At 42.2% G+C, this 23,259-nt stretch overlaps 1 protein-coding gene across 1 annotated transcript in view; it reads right to left on the bottom strand.

The window, feature by feature from the left end:
* The window catches only part of LOC311226107 (uncharacterized protein), a 128,129-nt gene that overhangs the window by 65,207 nt on the left and 39,663 nt on the right, over positions 1-23,259 (bottom strand). The window contains exon 3 of the mRNA XM_084311482.1: positions 2,316-2,425. Coding sequence (XP_084167608.1) covers positions 2,316-2,425 — 110 coding nt within the window. The remainder of the gene's footprint in view (positions 1-2,315; positions 2,426-23,259) is intronic.

The following is a 23,259-nucleotide window of genomic DNA, read 5'->3' as shown; positions in this document are numbered from 1 at the left end:
TATGTCTTCGGCTGACAAGTTCAAGTCAGTTCAGCAAAAGATAATGATGTACAATTATGCGAGAATACGGATTGATTGCATAAAGACCTAAATGTGCTTTGTAATGTCCACAAATGACAATTATTAAGCCAATGGTAAAACCGGCGAGCCCTTAACACGAGGCGTTTCGACTGATCTCTGGAGTGCACACGACGAGAGCACTCACCGAGCACCGTGAACAACGCAACACTTTGCTCAGGGCACTGAGGAAGGATAAAAGAACACAGCTTGTAAGCCATGATCTCTCTCAGCTAAATACTAAGTTAGAGGGCCCCATCTTGTGAAGGTTTGTGAAACTGCAATGACACACCACTAAAATAAATACTACATGTAAAAGGACTGATACACCCTTTGTTTTTTTAATCTTCTCCAGTTTTTCCAAACCCATGAGCACCTGTGGAGTTTTATTGAAATCCTTGACGCATGTGGCGTGGGGATGGCTGGTTTAAGTAGCCACACCTGCCCTGGGCCAAGCTAATTAGACCTGGGAGATACAGTATTATATATATATACTAGGGGTGTAACGATGCATCGATTAATCTAAATGCATCGATTCTAATGTGTTAGAATCGATGCATCGATTTGAATATGTTCGATATAAATCGAGAGAATTTTTTTTTATAATAATAATAAAAAAGAAAATGTTATGTTTTTTTTGTGTGTGCAGTGTTTCCCACAGGATTTGCAGAGACTATGGGGGGTGAACCGCCGACCCTCTAGGGGGGTCCGGGGCTGTGCCCCCCCCGGAATTTTTTTTTGTGTGTACATTTTGAAGTTAAATGCATCAATCTGGTGCACTTTGAGAGCAAAATAAAGAGGCTAGCTCTATGATGAACGTTGTGCTCAAAACACAAAATCTACTAGACTAGTGCTTCCCAATCCTCTCCTCGAAGCACCGCAGCCGTTCAATGTATTTGTTCAATTCCACCACCAGCACACCTGATTCAACTTAACTAGCCCTTTATTAGTTGAATCAGGTGTGCTGGTGGTGGAATTGAACAAATGCATGGAACGGCTGGGGTGTCTCGAAGAGAGGTTTGGGAACCACTGGACTAGAGCATACATTTGAGCCATCAAAGAAATGAAGCAAAAGCGGTTACCTGTGTTGAACTGGTTTATTTTTTAGAAAATAAAAAAATATAGTGAATTACTATTACGACTACTACCACTGCCAATACTACTGATACATCCCTATTGACAAACTTTATATTAAGAAAAAAAATTAGTAAAAAAAATAGTTTTTTTTGGTGCATTTTTTGTGTGTGTTCATTATACAACTGCGGGTAGGTAATTAATGGGAAACCCTGGTGTGTATTGTTTTTATTGACCTATAGTCCATTCATGCTGAGTGAATCAGTTCCCCCAGCCACATTTGTGTATTAAAAAAAAAATTGGGCGAATTAACAGATAGAAAATGTATCGAAAAAAATTATCGAATCGTGGTCAAATGAAGAGATTTCATGATGCATTGAATCGTTGCCTGAATAATCGTAATCGAATCGTTGTGAGGTCGCATCGTTACACCCCTAATATACACACACACACACACAATAGCCTCTGTCATGACGGCTATTTCCATCTGCTCTGGCTTGTACTGATCTTGCTAATCTTCATTAAAGTGGATTGTTTCGCACCATCTACCCTGTGTCTCTGTGCTGGAGGGCCCCTTTGAAAGCCACTTAGGTGGCCTGTGGGAGGGTCTACTGCCTCTGTCCACATCAGCCACGTCTACCTAAATGCCATGTGTGAACCATGACTGCAGACTAACAGAGCAATAGAATCATCCATCTAAAATAGGATTCTGATTGAGACTTTCCTTATTTATTGCTTATAGTAGGGAATTGCATTTCATTGTATTGATACAGACCTCTGATAAAAGGATATTACAATCAAGCACTGTACAATTTGGAATTTGCTTGAGCAGCTACATTTACTACATATAAAATAACTTAAAATAAAACAATAGTTACGTATGTAACTGAGGTTCTATGAATACTGGATGAGCACCAGAGGCGGTGCTTTAAGGGATTGAACCTTCCGTCTTGCACATGCGCAGGTAGAGTATTTATTTATTTATTATTTACCTGAGGGCATATCTTCCTGTGTCATCCGCAGCTCAGTTCCTACAGAATCTTCAGTGAACTGGACCTCGCACCTGATCTCATCTCCTAGGTGATGATTTATCAAAAGCTACCTCATTAACCAGACTGGATGCACCAGATTGGACGCACCTGTAAAGAACCCAAACGGTGACGCCACGAACCACCTCCGCTTACCTGTCCAATCTGGCCATGGTCGACTGGCTGTGATCAATCAACATCGATCCGTTTTTTGGCGGCGAATCGGTGCATCTCGACTTGCATCCTGTAAACTGGGTCCAGTGAATCTGCAGGAGGGAAGTAGGGAACAGGACAGGATTCAGAAACTGCTCCAGGAGAACAGTGTCATCACAGTAACCGTGTCGGAAGAGTATCCTAGCAGTCGACACAGAGGCTTAAAGATTTAAATAGGAAATGTTCACGTTCTTTTTTTTTTTTTTATCTCAGCCCGAGGGTCTGTAATAACTACCAAATCAACTGTGATTTACCTCAGTACTAAGCTTGACAATGTTATTTGTTTATTAAAAGGATCCCCATTAGCTGGACGTCTTGATGTCAAGCTAGTCTTCCTGGGGTCCAAGAAGACAGACATACACAAACATAAACACATACATAATCAAGCAATCCATAATCCTAATAACAAAAGTTCAAATCAATTTCATTGGTCATATATAATTTAAATTAATTGGTCATATAAAAAAAATTCAAAGACAGAAAATAAGACAATCATGTTCATTCTATTTAAACTAAAGAATGTAGGTAGATTCTGGGTTGTTTCTTAAAACATGCCTTTCCACTGATAGAACTAATATTACTTGAAAGGTTGTTCCATGACCACACAGCCCTGTAATTTAGTTTTTTTCAGGCAATTTGTACTAGGTAGGGTAGAGCATCTGCCCTCTGCTGGCCGCTCTGGGACCATGCGTGTGTGTCTCTGCACTGTAGGGGGGAGGAAACAAACTTTTTGGCTTACCAGCCAACTGGCGAGTAGATGTATTTTTTTTTTTACCAGCCAAACTGATTTTTTTACCAGCCAAAAATAAATCTTTTGTGGAAGATCAACAACTCTAACCACCACCCACGGAACTGTGTTGGGGATAAGGGTTCCGCACGGACCATGTTGTTTGTTACTTTCCTGTCAGCACACTAGCTCAACGTCAACAGAGTTCAGTTTAACATTAATAAATGTTTAGCGTCGTCTTTCGACATCCCGCCTCATTTAACAGATTGCAGAATGGGTACAATACAGTACGGTTCAATACACACAATTGTTAAGGGGATGCAGACCAGAGAAAGACTTTGTCTTGTTTACATCAGGGTCCCCCATTTTCAATTCATAGTGACATTTATGACATACACAACATACATGACATTTATGGCATAGGGACATACATGACATACAGGTATATAGTACTGTTACATTTATGACATATACGATATGCAAATATACAGTACTGTTACCCATAGATCCTAACAGAATATATACATATGATGGGGAGGAGACTGTACATTAGGAGGGGGTGGGTGGGAGAGAAATATACATACGGTGGGGAGAGAACAGTCAGTCAGTCAATGGCCGGGTTGGTATGGCCATTGCGTTATTTATATTTTATATAAAATATATATATAATATATATATATATATTATTTTTTTTACTCGCCAAACATAAAAAATACTCGCATTTGGCGAGTAAAATTGCCTAATTTCCTCCATAGATTAATTAGATAAAGATAAATTCCGGTGTCTTGAGTATGAATAACCTTGTGAAAGAATACAAGCTAACTTGCTGACGACAGTCTTTTCTCCAGACTCAGCCATTTTAGTTTCTCATGCATTTAAGCAACATTAGACCTTGATGAGCAACCCAATACCAGTCTAGCTCCCTTGTTTTGTATGATTTGTAACTTCCTGAGAAGGCCTTTTGAAGCAGATGACCACACCCCTGAACAATAATCCAAATGACAGAGAACCAAGGAACAAACCATTTGATTTAAGGCGAGACACTGCAGGTGAATAGTAAAATATACTTTTTTTGTTGATTTTGAGATTTTGTTATATTTTGCTTCCTAAACATGTCTTCTATGAAACTAGTGACAATAAAACGTCAATAACACACATTTAGTTGTTTATTTTACTTCATTTTGCCTTATTGCACCCATAAATATGCACATATTTAATGGGGAAGTGCCTCATTTGCATATATAAACATACATTTCAGAAAACTTGCAATATATTTTGTCTTAGTTTATATGTACATAACAAACTGGGAAAGTTTCATAGTGATATCTATTCAAAAAAAATTGCCTATTAGGCGGTACTACACTGTACTACACTGTTTGTAGCCTGTGTGTAGTTATGTTCAGTTCAATAACATCATTATTATTATTATTCAGTTATCAGGCATGTGTTTAGGTTGTCTATTACTAATGGTTTAATTAGGTATTGTGTTTGTAAATATCTGTTTAAAAAAAAAAGTATGGCATTTTACAATACAGAACTTTGAAGGCGTTTTCCCAAAAATGAGTTTTAAGAGTTTTTCCTCATACTCTGAGCCAGAAATCTCCACTTCAGTAGCACTCACATACACCAAACCTTCCAGTTCTATTCATATCTATGTTCTGAAGGTATTTACAGAAGGGTTTGTTGATATCGCATTCATACCCTGATTTATCACATTTTATTCCTAAAAACATGGCGAAATATGGAATTTTACCATAAAAATTGAGTGAATGGAGTATTTTCTGATTTATGGAGTGATAAAAAGAGATATCCAAAATCCCCTCTGTAATAACCTTTGGCTCTAATATGTCAACAAAATGAAACTATATTTTGAAACTGGCTTTATCCAATGTTCAGATTTCTGTCCTGGAATTATATGCAAATTAGTGCATATTTAAGTAGATCATGCCTCATTTGCATATTTAAACATACAATTTCAGAAAACTTGTAATACAAAAAAGTCTTGTCTTAATATAAGTAATCAACTGGGGAAGTTTCATTGTGATATCAATTAGTTAATTTTTTTACCCTATTCACCTGTAGTGTCTCCCCTTAACAACACAGATGGAAGAAAAGGCGCACATCTTCTTGCTGCAGCTACTGATAAATCCATTTTACATAATTATTTTTATATGGTCAGACCAGGACAGTGTGCTGTCAAGCCATAGTCCCAATAACTTAGTCTTCTTCAATTGTTGAATGGGTTGACCCTCTATGATTAGATTAATCTGAGGATCTTGGGCTAATCTAAGCTTTGAGCCAAATAGCATGGCAACAGTTTTAGATAATAATAATAACTAGACAATTCCGCACGGGGGAAATTGTGAAAGTGTGGGTGACGCCTGTGCACCGCCGGCCAACGGGGGAGAGGGTCTCTCGCGAGTCTCTATGACAAACGGTTCAAAGGATACAAAAAGGGGGCGCGGCCTAAGGATCGGGGGAGTGGTCAACATAGACCATTTGAAGATCGGACTTTTCCGAGTAAATTTTTTTTTTGGATTTTCCGAGTTTTTGAACTCTTTCGGATTTTTGATGTTTCCGAGTTTTTGGATGTTTCCGAGTTTTGGGATTTTTCCGAGTTTTGGGATTTTTCCGAGTTTTCGGGTTTTGGAATTTTTCCGAGTTTTTGAACTTTTTCGGATTTTAGATTTTTCCGAGTTTTCGGATTTTTCCGAGTTTTTGAAAGGTTGGTGTGGCCTAAGGGGGCGTGGTCTAAGGATCGGGGGAGTGGTCAACATCGACCAATGGCACAATCCGCAAGTCTCTACGACAAACGGTTCAAGAGATACACTGAGGGGGTGTGGCCTAAGGGGGCGTGGTCTAAGGATCGGGGGAGTGGTCAACATCGACCAATGAAAGGTGGTCAACATGGACCAATGAAAAATGAAAGAGGATATCCCTACTGAGTACAATGGCACAATCCGCAAGTCTCTACGACAAACGGTTCAAGAGATACACTGAGGGGGTGTGGCCTAAGGGGGCGTGGTCTAAGGATCGGGGGAGTGGTCAACATCGACCAATGAAAGGTGGTCAACATCGACCAATGGCACAATCCGCAAGTCTCTACGACAAACGGTTCAAGAGATACACTGAGGGGGTGTGGCCTAAGGGGGCGTGGTCTAATGATCGGGGGAGTGGTCAACATCGACCAATGAAAGGTGGTCAACATCGACCAATGAAAAATGAAAGAGGATATCCCTACTGAGTACACAACCCGCAAGACAGATGGCGCTGTCCAGCAATTCAGTACTGCAACACAGTGATGGGCAATGATGGGTTAAGTGGATGAGGTCATTGGCAGCTCAGCCACGAGCCACACAGCTGTTACCAATCATGAGTGAGCCACGAGCCACACAGGTGATCACTATGACTTGCATTTTCTATCCAATGCATTTCTATGGAGGCAGATGCATGACTGCATTGTCACGTTGATTAAAAGAAAACTATAAGAGATGAAGCGTTGTGACGCGCACAAGAGCACTACAACGAGTAGGCGAAGGGTTGTGTGCGATATTGTGGCATTCGTGCGATATTGTGGCACTCCTTCGGCGATCGGAACAGAAGGCTAAAAAATAGTGTGAAAAAAGTGATTCCTAGAGTGCGATTGCATGGCGGTCAATGGAGAGGAGAACCTTCAAACAAATGGTCGTCAGTTGAGATAGAAATGTCCAATTCCATTTATTTTTCTTTTGTGAGCGGACTGACAGCCGTGTCATCGTTTTGATGTTTGTTTTATTTCTACGTCCAAAATTGAGATCACACTCGCAATTCACCCAAGGTAGGGGAAAAAAGATTATTTCAGCTGCTACACTCTAAATTGCAATGCATTTCCAATGGGGCCGAAATTTTACTGTTTAAAGTCGATTCGTAGCCAGACGGTGCGGTGAAACTTTTACGAGTTCGAAGACCGCTGTTGCCATAGGCAGGCCGGTCGTTTTGATACCTTTCACGTGTATGGGGCGCGAACGCTCTGGCACGAGCGGTGTTTGCAAAATCGGTGGATCTCGCACTCTAAATTGCAATGCATTTCCGAAATTTTACCGTTTAAAGTCGATTCGTAGCCAGACGGTGCGGTGAAACTTTACGAGTTCGAATACCGCTGTTGCCATAGGCAGGCCGGTCGTTTTGATACCTTTCACGTGTATGGGGCGCAAACGCTCTGGCACGAGTGGTGTTGGCAAAATCGGTGGAATAAAGAAAGAAAGAATAAAAAGAGTAACTAGACAATTCCGCGCGGGGGAAATTGTGAAAGTGTGGGTGACGCCTGTGCACCGCCGGCCAACGGGGGAGAGGGTCTCTCGCGAGTCTCTATGACAAACGGTTCAAAGGATACAAAAAGGGGGCGCGGCCTAAGGATCGGGGGAGTGGTCAACATAGACCATTTGAAGATCGGACTTTTCCGAGTTTTAATTTTTTTTCAGACTTTTCCGAGTTTTTGAACTTTTTCGGATTTTTGATGTTTCCGAGTTTTCGGAATGTTCAGAGTTTTTGGATTTTTCCGGGTTTTCGGACTTTTCCGAGTTTTTGAACTTTTTCGGATTTTTGATGTTTCCGAGTTTTCAGATTTTTCCGAGTTTTTGAACTTTTTCGGATTTTTGATGTTTCCGAGGAATTTTCAGAGTTTTTGGATTTTTCCGAGTTTTCGGACTTTTCCGAGTTTTTGATGTTTCCGAGTTTTGGGATTTTTCCGAGTTTTTGAACTTTTTCGATTTTTCCGAGTTTTCGAATTTTTCCGAGTTTTCGGGTTTTGGGTTTTTTCCGAGTTTTTGAACTTTTTCGGATTTTAGATTTTTCCGAGTTTTCGGATTTTTCCGAGTTTTTGAAAGGGGGTGTGGCCTAAGGGGGCGTGGTCTAATGATCGGGGGAGTGGTCAACATCGACCAATGAAAGGTGGTCAACATCGACCAATGGCACAATCCTCAAGTCTCTACGACAAACGGTTCAAGAGATACACTGAGGGGGTGTGGCCTAAGGGGGCGTGGTCTAAGGATCGGGGGAGTGGTCAACATCGACCAATGAAAGGGGGTCAACATGGACCAATGAAAAATGAAAGAGGATATCCCTACTGAGTACAATGGCACAATCCGCAAGTCTCTACGACAAACGGTTCAAGAGATACACTGAGGGGGTGTGGCCTAAGGGGGCGTGGTCTAAGGATCGGGGGAGTGGTCAACATCGACCAATGAAAGGTGGTCAACATGGACCAATGAAAAATGAAAGAGGATATCCCTACTGAGTACAATGGCACAATCCGCAAGTCTCTACGACAAACGGTTCAAGAGATACACTGAGGGGGTGTGGCCTAAGGGGGCGTGGTCTAAGGATCGGGGGAGTGGTCAACATCGACCAATGAAAGGTGGTCAACATCGACCAATGGCACAATCCGCAAGTCTCTACGACAAACGGTTCAAGAGATACACTGAGGGGGTGTGGCCTAAGGGGGCGTGGTCTAATGATCGGGGGAGTGGTCAACATCGACCAATGAAAGGTGGTCAACATCGACCAATGAAAAATGAAAGAGGATATCCCTACCGAGTACAATGACACAACCCGCAAGACAGATGGCGCTGTCCAGCAATTCAGTACTGCAACACAGTGATGGGCAATGATGGGTTAAGTGGATGAGGTCATTGGCAGCTCAGCCACGAGCCACACAGCTGTTACCAATCATGAGTGAGCCACGAGCCACACAGGTGATCACTATGACTTGCATTTTCTATCCAATGCATTTCTATGGAGGCAGATGCATGACTGCATTGTCACGTTGATTAAAAGAAAACTATAAGAGATGAAGCGTTGTGACGCGCACAGAAGCACTACAATGAGTAGGCGAAGGGTTGTGTGCGATATTGTGGCATTCGTGCGATATTGTGGCACTCCTTCGGCGATCGGAACAGAAGGCTAAAAAATTTTGTGAAAAAAGTGATTTCTAGAGTGCGATTGCATGGCGGTCAATGGAGAGGAGAACCTTCAAACAAATGGTCGTCAGTTGAGATAGAAATGTCCAATTCCATTTATTTTTCTTTTGTGAGCGGACTGACAGCCGTGTCATCGTTTTGATGTGTTTGTTTTATTTCTACGTCCAAAATTGAGATCACACTCGCAATTCACCCAAGGTAGGGGAAAAAAGATTATTTCAGCTGCTACACTCTAAATTGCAATGCATTTCCAATGGGAGCGAAATTTTACCGTTTAAAGTCGATTCGTAGCCAGACGGTGCGGTGAAACTTTTACGAGTTCGAAGACCGCTGTTGCCATAGGCAAGCCGCTCGTTTTGATACCTTTCACGTGTATGGTGCGCGAACGCTCTGGCACGAGCAGTGTTTGAAAAATTAGGTGGATCTCGCACTCTAAATTGCAATGCATTTCCGAAATTTTTCCGTTTAAAGTCGATTCGTAGCCAGACGGTGCGGTGAAACTTTACGAGTTCGGAGACCGCTGTTGCCATAGGCAAGCCGCTCGTTTTGATACCTTTCACGTGTATGGGGCGCGAACGCTCTGGCACGAGTGGTGTTTGCAAAATCGGTGGAATAAAGAAAGAAAGAATAAAAAGACGTACAATAACTACAGTGTGGGTGGCAACCTGGCTTCGCCAGGTCACCCACACTAACAAGAACAACAGTGTGGGTGGCAGATCGGAACAGAAGGCTAAAAAATAGTGTGAAAAAAGTGATTCCTAGAGTGCGATTGCATGGCGGTCAATGGAGAGGAGAACCTTCAAACAAATGGTCGTCAGTTGAGATAGAAATGTCCAATTCCATTTATTTTTCTTTTGTGAGCGGACTGACAGCCGTGTCATCGTTTTGATGTTTGTTTTATTTCTACGTCCAAAATTGAGATCACACTCGCAATTCACCCAAGGTAGGGGAAAAAAGATTATTTCAGCTGCTACACTCTAAATTGCAATGCATTTCCAATGGGGCCGAAATTTTACCGTTTAAAGTCGATTCGTAGCCAGACGGTGCGGTGAAACTTTTACGAGTTCGAAGACCGCTGTTGCCATAGGCAGGCCGGTCGTTTTGATACCTTTCACGTGTATGGGGCGCGAACGCTCTGGCACGAGCAGTGTTTGCAAAATCGGTGGATCTCGCACTCTAAATTGCAATGCATTTCCGAAATTTTACCGTTTAAAGTCGATTCGTAGCCAGACGGTGCGGTGAAACTTTACGAGTTCGAATACCGCTGTTGCCATAGGCAGGCCGGTCGTTTTGATACCTTTCACGTGTATGGGGCGCGAACGCTCTGGCACGAGTGGTGTTGGCAAAATCGGTGGAATAAAGAAAGAAAGAATAAAAAGAGTAACTAGACAATTCCGCGCGGGGGAAATTGTGAAAGTGTGGGTGACGCCTGTGCACCGCCGGCCAACGGGGGAGAGGGTCTCTCGCGAGTCTCTATGACAAACGGTTCAAAGGATACAAAAAGGGGGCGCGGCCTAAGGATCGGGGGAGTGGTCAACATAGACCATTTGAAGATCGGACTTTTCCGAGTTTTAATTTTTTTTCAGACTTTTCCGAGTTTTTGAACTTTTTCGGATTTTTGATGTTTCCGAGTTTTCGGAATGTTCAGAGTTTTTGGATTTTTCCGGGTTTTCGGACTTTTCCGAGTTTTTGAACTTTTTCGGATTTTTGATGTTTCCGAGTTTTCAGATGTTTCCGAGTTTTTGAACTTTTTCGGATTTTTGATGTTTCCGAGGAATTTTCAGAGTTTTTGGATTTTTCCGAGTTTTCGGACTTTTCCGAGTTTTTGATGTTTCCGAGTTTTGGGATTTTTCCGAGTTTTTGAACTTTTTCGATTTTTCCGAGTTTTCGAATTTTTCCGAGTTTTCGGGTTTTGGGTTTTTTCCGAGTTTTTGAACTTTTTCGGATTTTAGATTTTTCCGAGTTTTCGGATTTTTCCGAGTTTTTGAAAGGGGGTGTGGCCTAAGGGGGCGTGGTCTAATGATCGGGGGAGTGGTCAACATCGACCAATGAAAGGTGGTCAACATCGACCAATGGCACAATCCTCAAGTCTCTACGACAAACGGTTCAAGAGATACACTGAGGGGGTGTGGCCTAAGGGGGCGTGGTCTAAGGATCGGGGGAGTGGTCAACATCGACCAATGAAAGGGGGTCAACATGGACCAATGAAAAATGAAAGAGGATATCCCTACCGAGTACAATGGCACAATCCGCAAGTCTCTACGACAAACGGTTCAAGAGATACACTGAGGGGGTGTGGCCTAAGGGGGCGTGGTCTAAGGATCGGGGGAGTGGTCAACATCGACCAATGAAAGGTGGTCAACATGGACCAATGAAAAATGAAAGAGGATATCCCTACTGAGTACAATGGCACAATCCGCAAGTCTCTACGACAAACGGTTCAAGAGATACACTGAGGGGGTGTGGCCTAATGGGGCGTGGTCTAAGGATCGGGGGAGTGGTCAACATCGACCAATGAAAGGTGGTCAACATCGACCAATGGCACAATCCGCAAGTCTCTACGACAAACGGTTCAAGAGATACACTGAGGGGGTGTGGCCTAAGGGGGCGTGGTCTAATGATCGGGGGAGTGGTCAACATCGACCAATGAAAGGTGGTCAACATCGACCAATGAAAAATGAAAGAGGATATCCCTACCGAGTACAATGACACAACCCGCAAGACAGATGGCGCTGTCCAGCAATTCAGTACTGCAACACAGTGATGGGCAATGATGGGTTAAGTGGATGAGGTCATTGGCAGCTCAGCCACGAGCCACACAGCTGTTACCAATCATGAGTGAGCCACGAGCCACACAGGTGATCACTATGACTTGCATTTTCTATCCAATGCATTTCTATGGAGGCAGATGCATGACTGCATTGTCACGTTGATTAAAAGAAAACTATAAGAGATGAAGCGTTGTGACGCGCACAGAAGCACTACAATGAGTAGGCGAAGGGTTGTGTGCGATATTGTGGCATTCGTGCGATATTGTGGCACTCCTTCGGCGATCGGAACAGAAGGCTAAAAAATTGTGTGAAAAAAGTGATTTCTAGAGTGCGATTGCATGGCGGTCAATGGAGAGGAGAACCTTCAAACAAATGGTCGTCAGTTGAGATAGAAATGTCCAATTCCATTTATTTTTCTTTTGTGAGCGGACTGACAGCCGTGTCATCGTTTTGATGTGTTTGTTTTATTTCTACGTCCAAAATTGAGATCACACTCGCAATTCACCCAAGGTAGGGAAAAAAAGATTATTTCAGCTGCTACACTCTAAATTGCAATGCATTTCCAATGGGGCCGAAATTTTACCGTTTAAAGTCGATTCGTAGCCAGACGGTGCGGTGAAACTTTTACGAGTTCGAAGACCGCTGTTGCCATAGGCAAGCCGCTCGTTTTGATACCTTTCACGTGTATGGTGCGCGAACGCTCTGGCACGAGCAGTGTTTGAAAAATTAGGTGGATCTCGCACTCTAAATTGCAATGCATTTCCGAAATTTTACCGTTTAAAGTCGATTCGTAGCCAGACGGTGCGGTGAAACTTTACGAGTTCGGAGACCGCTGTTGCCATAGGCAAGCCGCTCGTTTTGATACCTTTCACGTGTATGGGGCGCGAACGCTCTGGCACGAGTGGTGTTTGCAAAATCGGTGGAATAAAGAAAGAAAGAATAAAAAGACGTACAATAACTACAGTGTGGGTGGCAACCTGGCTTCGCCAGGTCACCCACACTAACAAGAACAACAGTGTGGGTGGCAGATCGGAACAGAAGGCTAAAAAATTGTGTGAAAAAAGTGATTCCTAGAGTGCGATTGCATGGCGGTCAATGGAGAGGAGAACCTTCAAACAAATGGTCGTCAGTTGAGATAGAAATGTCCAATTCCATTTATTTTTCTTTTGTGAGCGGACTGACAGCCGTGTCATCGTTTTGATGTGTTTGTTTTATTTCTACGTCCAAAATTGAGATCACACTCGCAATTCACCCAAGGTAGGGGAAAAAAGATTATTTCAGCTGCTACACTCTAAATTGCAATGCATTTCCAATGGGGCCGAAATGTTACCGTTTAAAGTCGATTCGTAGCCAGACGGTGCGGTGAAACTTTTACGAGTTCGAAGACCGCTGTTGCCATAGGCAAGCCGCTCGTTTTGATACCTTTCACGTGTATGGGGCGCGAACGCTCTGGCACGAGCGGTGTTTGCAAAATCGGTGGATCTCGCACTCTAAATTGCAATGCATTTCCGAAATTTTACCGTTTAAAGTCGATTCGTAGCCAGACGGTGTGGTGAAACTTTACGAGTTTGAATACCGCTGTTGCCATAGGCAGGCCGGTCGTTTTGATACCTTTCACGTGTATGGGGCGCGAACGCTCTGGCACGAGTGGTGTTGGCAAAATCGGTGGAATAAAGAAAGAAAGAATAAAAAGAGTAACAAGAACAACAGTGTGGGTGGCAACCTGGCTTCGCCAGGTCACCCACACTAATAATAATAATAATAATAATAATAATAATAATAATAATAATAATAATAATAATAAATTTAATTTATATAGCGCTTCTCAATGACCCGAAGTCGCTGACAGTAGTCGGGAGCAAAGTAAAAACAAAGAAACAAAAACAAAAGGAACATGAGACCATGGGGGGAACAGGGAAGACAGCATGAGATAGCACAAAAAGACAGAGCAGCAGGAGACAGACATCAATCAGGTTGGAGGGGGGGGGGGTTATGGGTGGGGGGGTGGTTGAAGGCAAGGGAGAACAGGTGGGTTTTGAGGCAAGCTTTGAAGGTGGAGAGTGTAGGGGAGTCTCTGATGGACTGAGGGAGGGAGTTCCAGAGTCGGGGTGCAGTGCGAGAGAAGGCCCGATCACCAAAGTTTTTGAGTTTGGATGGATTCAGCACAAGTTTGTTAGCTTTGATCCAATTATATATGCCGTTAAGCTCTCTTGTCAAAACCTGTTTGAGCTCTGTACAAGTGGGAGCTGCATAATAAAGGGTAGAATCATCCGCGTACATGGTCAGGGATGCATCTCTATAAGTGGAATATCATTTGTGAAAATAGAGTATAAGAGCGGGCCCAGGCAGCTCCCCTGTGGAACACCGCAGTTTACATTCCTACTGTTTGAATTAACGTGCCATTGAAATAGCATCTCTGTGACCTTGATGACAGGTAGCTCCTAATCCATAAAATGGCCATAGTAGGTGAGTTTGTTCATTAAAAGGTCATAGTCTATCAAATCAAAAGCGGTACTAAAATCAAGCATTACTGTGCCTACAAGCAATGATTTGTCAATTGATGCAAGCCAGCTATCAGTAATTTGGAGCATCGCAGTACAGGTCGAATGACCTGCCCTGTATGTGTGTTGAAATTCAGTTGTGAGATTGTTGAGAGAAATAACACTGAATTTGCTCATAAACAACCTTTTCTAACAACTAAGTACCAGTAAAATGGTCTACTGTTGGACCATTAAAGGGTGTTTTTTTTTATTTTTTGGAAAGAGGTAAAAAATGTGCCTTCCTTCCATCCATACACCACTGATTAGACATCTAGATATGGCAAAATGGTATGGAGATGTGTAGTGCTGCAATTTCTCAAGGAGATCTGTTCCTGCAGACCCATCAAGTGGCAGGGCACTTAACAACCTTTCCAGCATCCCAACATCAACCTGAGTAAACTCTGCTGCCACCTTTGTCTTTCATAATCTCATTTTGTATTAACTTCTCTGAAACCGAAATAACAGTGTTGTCCATGCTTCTTCTAAGCTTGGAAACTTTATCAACAAAGCAATCATTAAAATAATTTGAAATATGCAGCGGCTTAGTCAAGTAGACACCGTCCACTTCAACAAAAGAAGTCTGTCCATTCCTTTTGCCCATAATTTCATTTAGAACATTCCACAATTTGTACGGTCATGACCACAATCTGTAATTCTCTGTTGATAATAAATCTTATTTTTTTGTCTGTTTGTTTTGGTGACCTGGTTTCAAATTCTTAGTCTGTTGTAGCATTGTATATCATTATAAGAGCTTGATAGCACAGCAACCTTCTTAGCTTCATCTCCCTCCTGCATTAGCTCTTTTAATGAAGCGTCTATAGAAGGAGCACTTTTAGCTTTTGCAGTAAATTTCTTTAGAGGAGCATGTCGATTAACAATGTTCATAAAACGATCCATAAACATTTTCAATGCAAGTTCTGCGCCATCAACAGTACATATATCGGCCCATTGCATGTTATCAAGTTCAACAACAAAAAGCCTCCTTGTTGAATCCTTTGAACAAACAATCTTGGCCCTGGCCCCTGGCCTTAGGTATCTTTGTAGTCCTTGTGACAGCAATACAATTATGATCACTGAAACCAACTGGGTTCGACACTGGTTTAGAACACAACACATAGCAGGAGTATTTAGTAGTATATTATGTGATCAATGCATCTCGAGGACTTGGCTCCAGTCTGCTCTAGATTCTAGTTGGCCGAGACATTCACTGGGATAATCCACATGTATCAGCAGTAGATATAAGCACATTCTTCAGGGAACAGTTATCAGACAACCAGTCCACATTTAAATCACCAAGTAAATACATTTCTCTATTCTCTTCAGTAACCTTATCCAACATTCCACACAAACCGTTTAAGTGCTGTACGTTAGAGCTAGGGGCTCTGTAGCAACAGCGCACTAGTATGGGCTTCAGGTAGTTGCACCTGAAGCCATATTGCCTCAGTGTCATTCCCTTTTTTTCAAAAACAGCTTCTTCCCCACTGCCATACGGACACTGAACTCCCTGTAGTACCCCCCCCCCCTCCCTGTAGTACCCCCCCGCAACCCCCCCTTACCTCTGCTGACATGGACAACTCTGAACTGTAATCTATGTAATTGTGTTTTCTTTTATGTACGTTGTAAGTGATGTTATATGTTCTATGTTTTATGTTGGAACTGCTATGCTATGCACTGAAACCAAATTCCACCAGCCTGGCTGGGTGGTCATTAAAGAAATTGATTGATTGATTGATTCTCCATGAGATAATTTCTTTGTTTAGCAGGAAAGTGTTCTCGAATCAGAAGTGTGACCCCGCCCCCAAACCTATTTCTGTCCCTTCTGTATATATAGAAAAGCCATCAACATTCACTTCAGTCATCGAAATTACTATCCAAATGAGTCTCTGACACAGCCAGAATGTCAACTTTGTTTAACTGCAGAAAGTGTAAAGTTCCTTTGTTTTATTCCTAAGACTACATATGTTGATATGACCCAAGACTAGGTAGGTAGGCCTAGTGTGTTCGTCATAGGTTGGCTTATTGTCACATTGACTTAGTCTACCAAGTAGGCTATAGCTGAGGCTGTTCAACAGCGTTTGGAAATGGGATTGGGTGACAGGAAATTTCTCGGCTCTTGGGTGGATACAATTAACTTGTCATGCCTCAAGAACGTGATGTCTCCCCTGCGTCTCACAGCCCTCATCTCCGGCAAGAGCTCTTTCCTTTTTTGTCGAACCGCCTCCGTATAATCCTCGTTGATATACACGTCGGATCCTTGCAGCCTTTTAGCCTTCTGCATGACAGCGATCTTAATAATAATAATAATAATAATAATTCATTTTATTTGTAAAGCGCTTCTCAGGAACCCAAAGTCGCTGACATTAGGCAGAGAAACAGAGAAAAACAAAGAAACAAAAGGAACATAAGACCACGGGGGAAACAGGGAAAACAGCAACATAAAATAGAAACATAAAGCCACAGTAATTTAAAAAGGCACAACGCATTTGATAAATTGCTTAGGCTATACAATGTATCACAAGACACATCCATACACATATTTTAAAAAGTGCTAAAAGACTAGAATAGAGCCTTATCAAGACACTATATTAGGAGAGACATGGGATTGGCCAAAGCATAGACTGTGTACGCCCCTTTGTTTTGGTCTGAAATGCTGGTGCTTTACATCGACATCTAGTGGCTGTATATGTGACATAGCACCTTTAAATCAAAATCAACATTAAGACCATTAGGGATAATGGTATTAATGAATAGATCCAATGAGCCTCTCTTTTCAACAACCTATCGAGGTCACGTTCTCTATGCCCATGTATCAGAGAGCAGAAATCACATGACCAGTCTCAATGAAGTGTGTCTCGTCTCGTGGAGCTGCGATGTTCCACTATACATTACACACTTAGTTTTGCCCACATAGTACTTGCCACATGGGCATGAAATAATATAAATAACACCTTTTGCGGTGCAGGAAATACTCGTTATTGGGCGCCATTGCTTGAACGCCAACAAGTATACTCGTTATTTGATCGTTATTTCTTTTATTCGATATTTCAATTCATTACAGGCACACGGACTCGGGGTTAACATGGGGAATCATCCTGAGAATGACAAAGTGCAATACCGTCCGCATCCTCCCAGGTGGCAGTATCGAGCACCGTTTGAAACCTTATATCTTGGCCTGTGCAATGGTCAAATGTCTCCGGGCGCACTTTTCTGGGTCGGGCGAGTCGAGCGGTTCTCCCGATTGCATTGAAGCGCGTCAAATACCCCCGATCCATATGTTGTGGTGGGTTATGTCGTGGACCAGACGGAGATCAGATGGACCAGATGGCGATCAAACAATTGGAATATTATTTTTGCAATACTCCCGATCACAGGTAGGGGCTATCCGACGTCAATTCTAGCTTGATCGTGCAATGGTTTTATACAAATCCATCTGATCAGCGTTTTTAGTGTTCAATACGAATGCCGTTACTGGTAATCAAATAATCAGAAACGACCCCCCCCCCCTTTCATGCATTCATGATGAAACATAATACCTATTATATACATTTGGGAATAGTAGCGTGTAGGGCTGCCGCGGTATTGATTTTTTCCTTACCGCACAAATTTGCGAAGCTATTCAAACCGCCGCGGTAACCGCAAATATATATATTTTTTTAATTAAAAACAAAGGTTCGAACGTCCGTTCAAAGAACCCTGACGAAGTTTGAATCCCAAAAACAGGCTTCGGAGACAGCCTTACCAAACGGTATTTATATTATTCAAATGGCACTCAAACATGTTCCGTTGTGATGTCATCATAATAGAACATTCTAGAACATGTGTGATGTCACAGTATGATGTCATAATGGAACATATTAGAACATTTGTGATGTCACAGTATGTCATAATAGAACATTCTAGAACATTTGTGTTCTATATATATTCAACAATTCATCAAATAAGAAGAAGAAGAAGAAAGGGCACTGTGGGTTGAACAGTAGCTTGTTCATTGTGGGCAAACATCCAGATGGGGTGTGTGAATGTGGAGAGACTGAAACTGTCGGGCATGTCTTCCTAAAATGTGAAAGGTATAGGAAAGAGAGGGAAATCTTTTATAAAAGTCTGGTAGAGCTGGGAGTATCTTCCTTCTCTCTCAAATCATTCTTTGGCATGGATAATGAGAACCACCAGTTGATCACAGAGGCAGTGCTGACATTTCTGCATGCTTCAGAGTTGTACCAGAGGATATAGCGTTAGTGTATGTATTAGTATTGGACAGGCAAGAGGAGCAGAGAAGAAGGAGAAAGTGTGAGTTGAAGAGGCCTAAAGATGGAACACCACTAGTGTAGTATAAGAAATGAGGAGGGAAGAAATACGCCAAGAAAGAAGAAGAAGAAGAAGAAGAGATCATCAAAAGAAGTGCGGAGGGCAGTAATACGCCACGATGCGTCTAATCTGCCGGAAATTCAAAAGAAGAAGAAGAAGAAGAAGAAAGGCGGCCAAGAAGAAGATCTCATTGTGCATCTTTGAACAGTACTGAACAGACAGACTAAACATAGATTGAAGCCTGCATTTCTCAACCAAGGTGCCTTGCCTACCGTTTTGCTGTGGAAAGGTGAGTGTCCACAACGGCTAGCTAGCTGTTCTACTTGAATACTGAATGTTAATATTGAATCAGATAATATTGAATACTGAATGTGACATTAGTGACCATTTACCGGTGTTTGTAGTCTATCATTGTGATGTTAAAGTGGTTGATAGTAAAGTAAACATGCAAAGGAGATTAAGAACGGAGGACACTTTAAAAGAACTATTATCACAGGATTGGAGAAATGTATATGAATCAATAGATGTGGATTCTGCTTATGATTCTTTTCTGAATATGTTCCTGCTGTTATATGACAGAAGCTGTCCAATGCAGCAAAGTAGAACAAATGCAAAAAAATCTGACAAACTCTGGATTACGGGAGGTCTGTTGAATGCTTGCAAAAAAAGAACACCTTATATATAGAATTTATAAAGCATAGAAATAAAGAGAAGGAAATTAAGTATAAACTATACAAAAATAAACTAACTGATATTGTTAGAAAATGTAAGAAAGAGTACTATAATAATGTATTAGAAAAAATTAAAATAACATAAAGGGAACATGGAATATATTAAACTCAATTATAAGAAATAAAGCAACTAGTTCTGGCTTTCCAGATGAAATTATAGATGATAGACCCGTGAATAATGACCCAGAAGAGCTGTAAAAAGCCCCAGGGTGAAGTCTTTTTATTAAGGCTATTTCTCCTGTTTGTTTTAGATGGTTTGTGAAGGAAGGGCTTTTTTTTCTTTAATGGAGTTTGGCTGCTGGGCCCCGCCGTGCCATTGGCTCCCCATATTTTCCAGGCAGAAAACTGTGATTTTATTTATAATACCACACAGCAGGGCTTCACAACTCCAGAGATGCTGGATGAAAACATCAGCCTTCCTAGGTTTTTCCTCAGCCGTTTTGTAATTGAGAAGGCATTTAGTATTCTTTTTTAAAACCTTAGGGAGTGAAAACGCACATCGCCGTGTGACTGAACTGCACTGTGTGAAGGCGGATAGCGATGTGGTGCGCAGTTATCGCGGCTGACGGTTATCTTTTCTTCCACATTAAAACCCGAGGAGGAGGTCGGAGGAGGAAGAGGAGGAGGAGGAGGAAGAAGTGACGGAGGTGATAATAGGGGAGGACATCCACCCCAAATGCACAGACGTTTTAGGTGGGTCTAAAATGGTTTGTGCATGTGGTTCAAATGTGTCGAACATTCTAACAACTGCCAAAAATTTGAATGTTGGGTTAGGGTTTGTTGTTAGAATGTTGAACATAGAACATCAATTTTGGTGTCAAACTATGTGTTAATGCTATGAAGAATGTCACCAGATGAATATTTGTACCATTCTAACAACATTTTTACTTGTTTAACAGGTTCTCGCCCGGCATTAAAGCAAACAGTAACATGGTCATGCAAGAATCAGGTCATCAAATGAAGCAAGGAGATAAAGGTTCCGAATACTCACGTGAAGTAGGTTTATTTGAAAAAGGTGTACAGTACATCCATGGAGGGTCTCTCAGTTTGACAGAGCGTATACCGTATATCAAAGAACATGCACACAGGTCTGCCAAAACGAAAGCAAAGAAAAGCATAGTGTGTTTCGTTATAAGCAAGCGAATCGAGACGCATTATTGGTGCGTTTTAGTTTCTGGGCGGATTATTTCTGATTGGGTCAAGATTTATATGGGCATCGGAAGACGGCAAGAGGTGTAAATGGGCCCCCTCGCAGACGCTGACCATGACTGTATCAGCCTTATCAAGCTCGATGAATGGGTGTAGTGTTTTAACAGGAAGCCTCAAGCCTGACTTCACTGGGGAGCGAGAGGAAACATGAGTAAGTACGAGCTTGTAGCGAATGGGAGGCACCACAAAATACAAAACACTGGAAAAGCTTAATAGAATCAAGACTATCGTATATAGGTGTCTAGGTTCTGGCACTGAGACCCATGGCATGCTGGCCTTGATCCTGGTCAGCATCCTCATCAGCAGGCAGGCGGTAGGAAGGCTGGAGTCCAGGAAGCATGAGGAAGAGGTCCAGGGAACGTCTGGGGGAACGTGAGGCTTGAGAGGGGTCACAAGGTGTCTTGACAGGTCCAGGTGAATCACTGAGGCGCAAAAGCAAACACTGGTAAGCGCGGGTTGTAGTGAATGTAAGGCAGCACAAAATACAAAACAATAAAAGAAGCTTAATAGAATAGACTAGAGAAATAGACTGTAGCCTACCATATAGGTGGCCACGGTGTGGCACTGGGAACCATGGCACGCTGGCTTTGTTCCTGGTCGGAATCTTCCTCAGCGGGCAGGCGGTAGGAAGGCTGGAGTCCAGGAAGCACGAGAGAGAGGTCCAGGGAATCTCCGGGTGAGTGCACAGAAGCTGTGACATATCTGTCACAATGGCAGCTGCAAAGATCTGTGCATTTACAATGTGCCTTCTTGCATGAGCACCTTGCACCACAACCACTTCAAGGCCTAACAAAATTAATAGTTGGTTTCAGGTTGCCGACCGACCCTGCCGATTTAGGTGCGACCCAATATATTTTATGAGTTTAAAAATAATAATAATAATAATAATAAAAAAAAAAAAAAAAATTGAATAAAGTTTCATAGAAATCTTAGTCAAACATTTAGTATTATGGATATTAAACATGCTGGCAGAGTACATGCATCCATGTTGTTGTGAACATTTTAATTAAATAAAGAAATTCCCTATCCATAGTCGCCGTGGGAAAGAATAAAATAAAAAAATTAAATAAAATAAATTCCCTACCTACCCATGGCCAAACTGACAACCAACCTGAAACCAACTATTAATTTTGTTAGGCCCAATTGCACTTCACAAGTTCATTGCAGGCTTTTGATGCCATGGATAGAGTGCTCCACACAGGAAGCCAGACCTCTCCATCCAAGGTCTATTCCCATCTTTGACAGAACAACACTCGCCGTGCTTCATCGACATATTTCAATTCACTAGTCTTGTCATAGAGGATGATGGTAAAGCGCTCCAGAAGGTGAAAGTGCTGGGCTTCTATGGTCACAGGAGTAAATGGATTGTCTGCCATGAAGTTGAAGGCCTCTGTGACTTGAGGGTAGGCATTCCAAGCCACCCATGCAGACTTCTCCCCCTACCCGCAAAATGTTGAAGTTGTGTCACAGCCCCTGTATGAATGGAAGATGGGAAGTGCTGTGGACTTTCCCAAGAGCATGGCAGATGATGTAGGAGCCAAAGCTATATTTAGGTTAGGTATTGTATTATATGAATGTTTATATGTTTATTTTTATAACCTTACATTGAAACGGCATTAGGAATATTGATTGAATTTAGATAAAGTCATTGAACCGTCTTATTTGTGAACATTTTGTGAACATATATATATTGTCACAGTATGATGTCATGACCGAACGTTCTAGAACATTTGTGATGTCACAGTATGATGTCATGATCAAACATTCTGGAACATTTGTGATGTCACTGTATGATGTTATAACAGACAATTCTAGAACATTTGTGTCTCTATATATAGTCCACAATTCTCTCAGAACAGGCAGCGTCTATTCTTTCCCCAATACATTTCCAGTTCCGCGTGCGCGTTCAGCGATCTGATTGGCCACGGACGTTTCTGGTGCGATCTGATTGGCCACTGACGTTTCTGGTCATGTGACATGTGCGCCCAATCGCGTGACGAGCTTGGTCTTTGCCCATTTCCGGGTCTAACAGCCTGCAAACTACCTAAGGCCTAGTTTATCACTGGTTAAGCTTAGGCGACTCTTTCGAAGTTGGTTAAGGTTAGAGTTTGGAATCAGGGCTGGTGTTCTATCGCCAATGCTCTAAGACAAACTCTAACCGTAACCAACTTCGAAAGAGTGCCTAAGCTTAACCGTCGAAAGAACTTGCCGTCACACGATTGGGCGCACATGTCACATGACCAGAAACGTCAGTGGCCAATCAGAGCGCAGAAGGCGAACGCGGAACTGGAAATGTATTGGGGAAAGAATTCAGGCGAACAGGCAGTGTGTAGCTTGAAACAGGACTGAACAGGACTGAACAGATAGACTAAACAACATAGACTGAAGCCTGCATTTCTCAACCAAGGTGCCAAGCCTACCGTTTTGCTGTGGAAAGAGCCGGCAAGTTGATTTACGGCTTTCCAGTGTGGAGGAATTTTCATGTGTTGAGTCGGCGTGATTTTGGAGACTGGGAAAATACAGTTTTCTTATCTTGTAGTAGTGACGTGAATATTTAGGAAAGTACCTTTAGGACCACTACTGGAGCGCTGAAAGAAGGATAACAACTAAATGTCGGAACCTAAGAAGGTTGAGATGACACAAAGGG

The sequence above is a fragment of the Notolepis coatsorum genome, assembly GCF_963971535.1.
Source record: "Notolepis coatsorum genome assembly, chromosome: 3".
Lineage (NCBI taxonomy): Eukaryota > Metazoa > Chordata > Actinopteri > Aulopiformes > Paralepididae > Notolepis > Notolepis coatsorum.
This window is presented reverse-complemented; position numbering and strand designations above follow the sequence as displayed.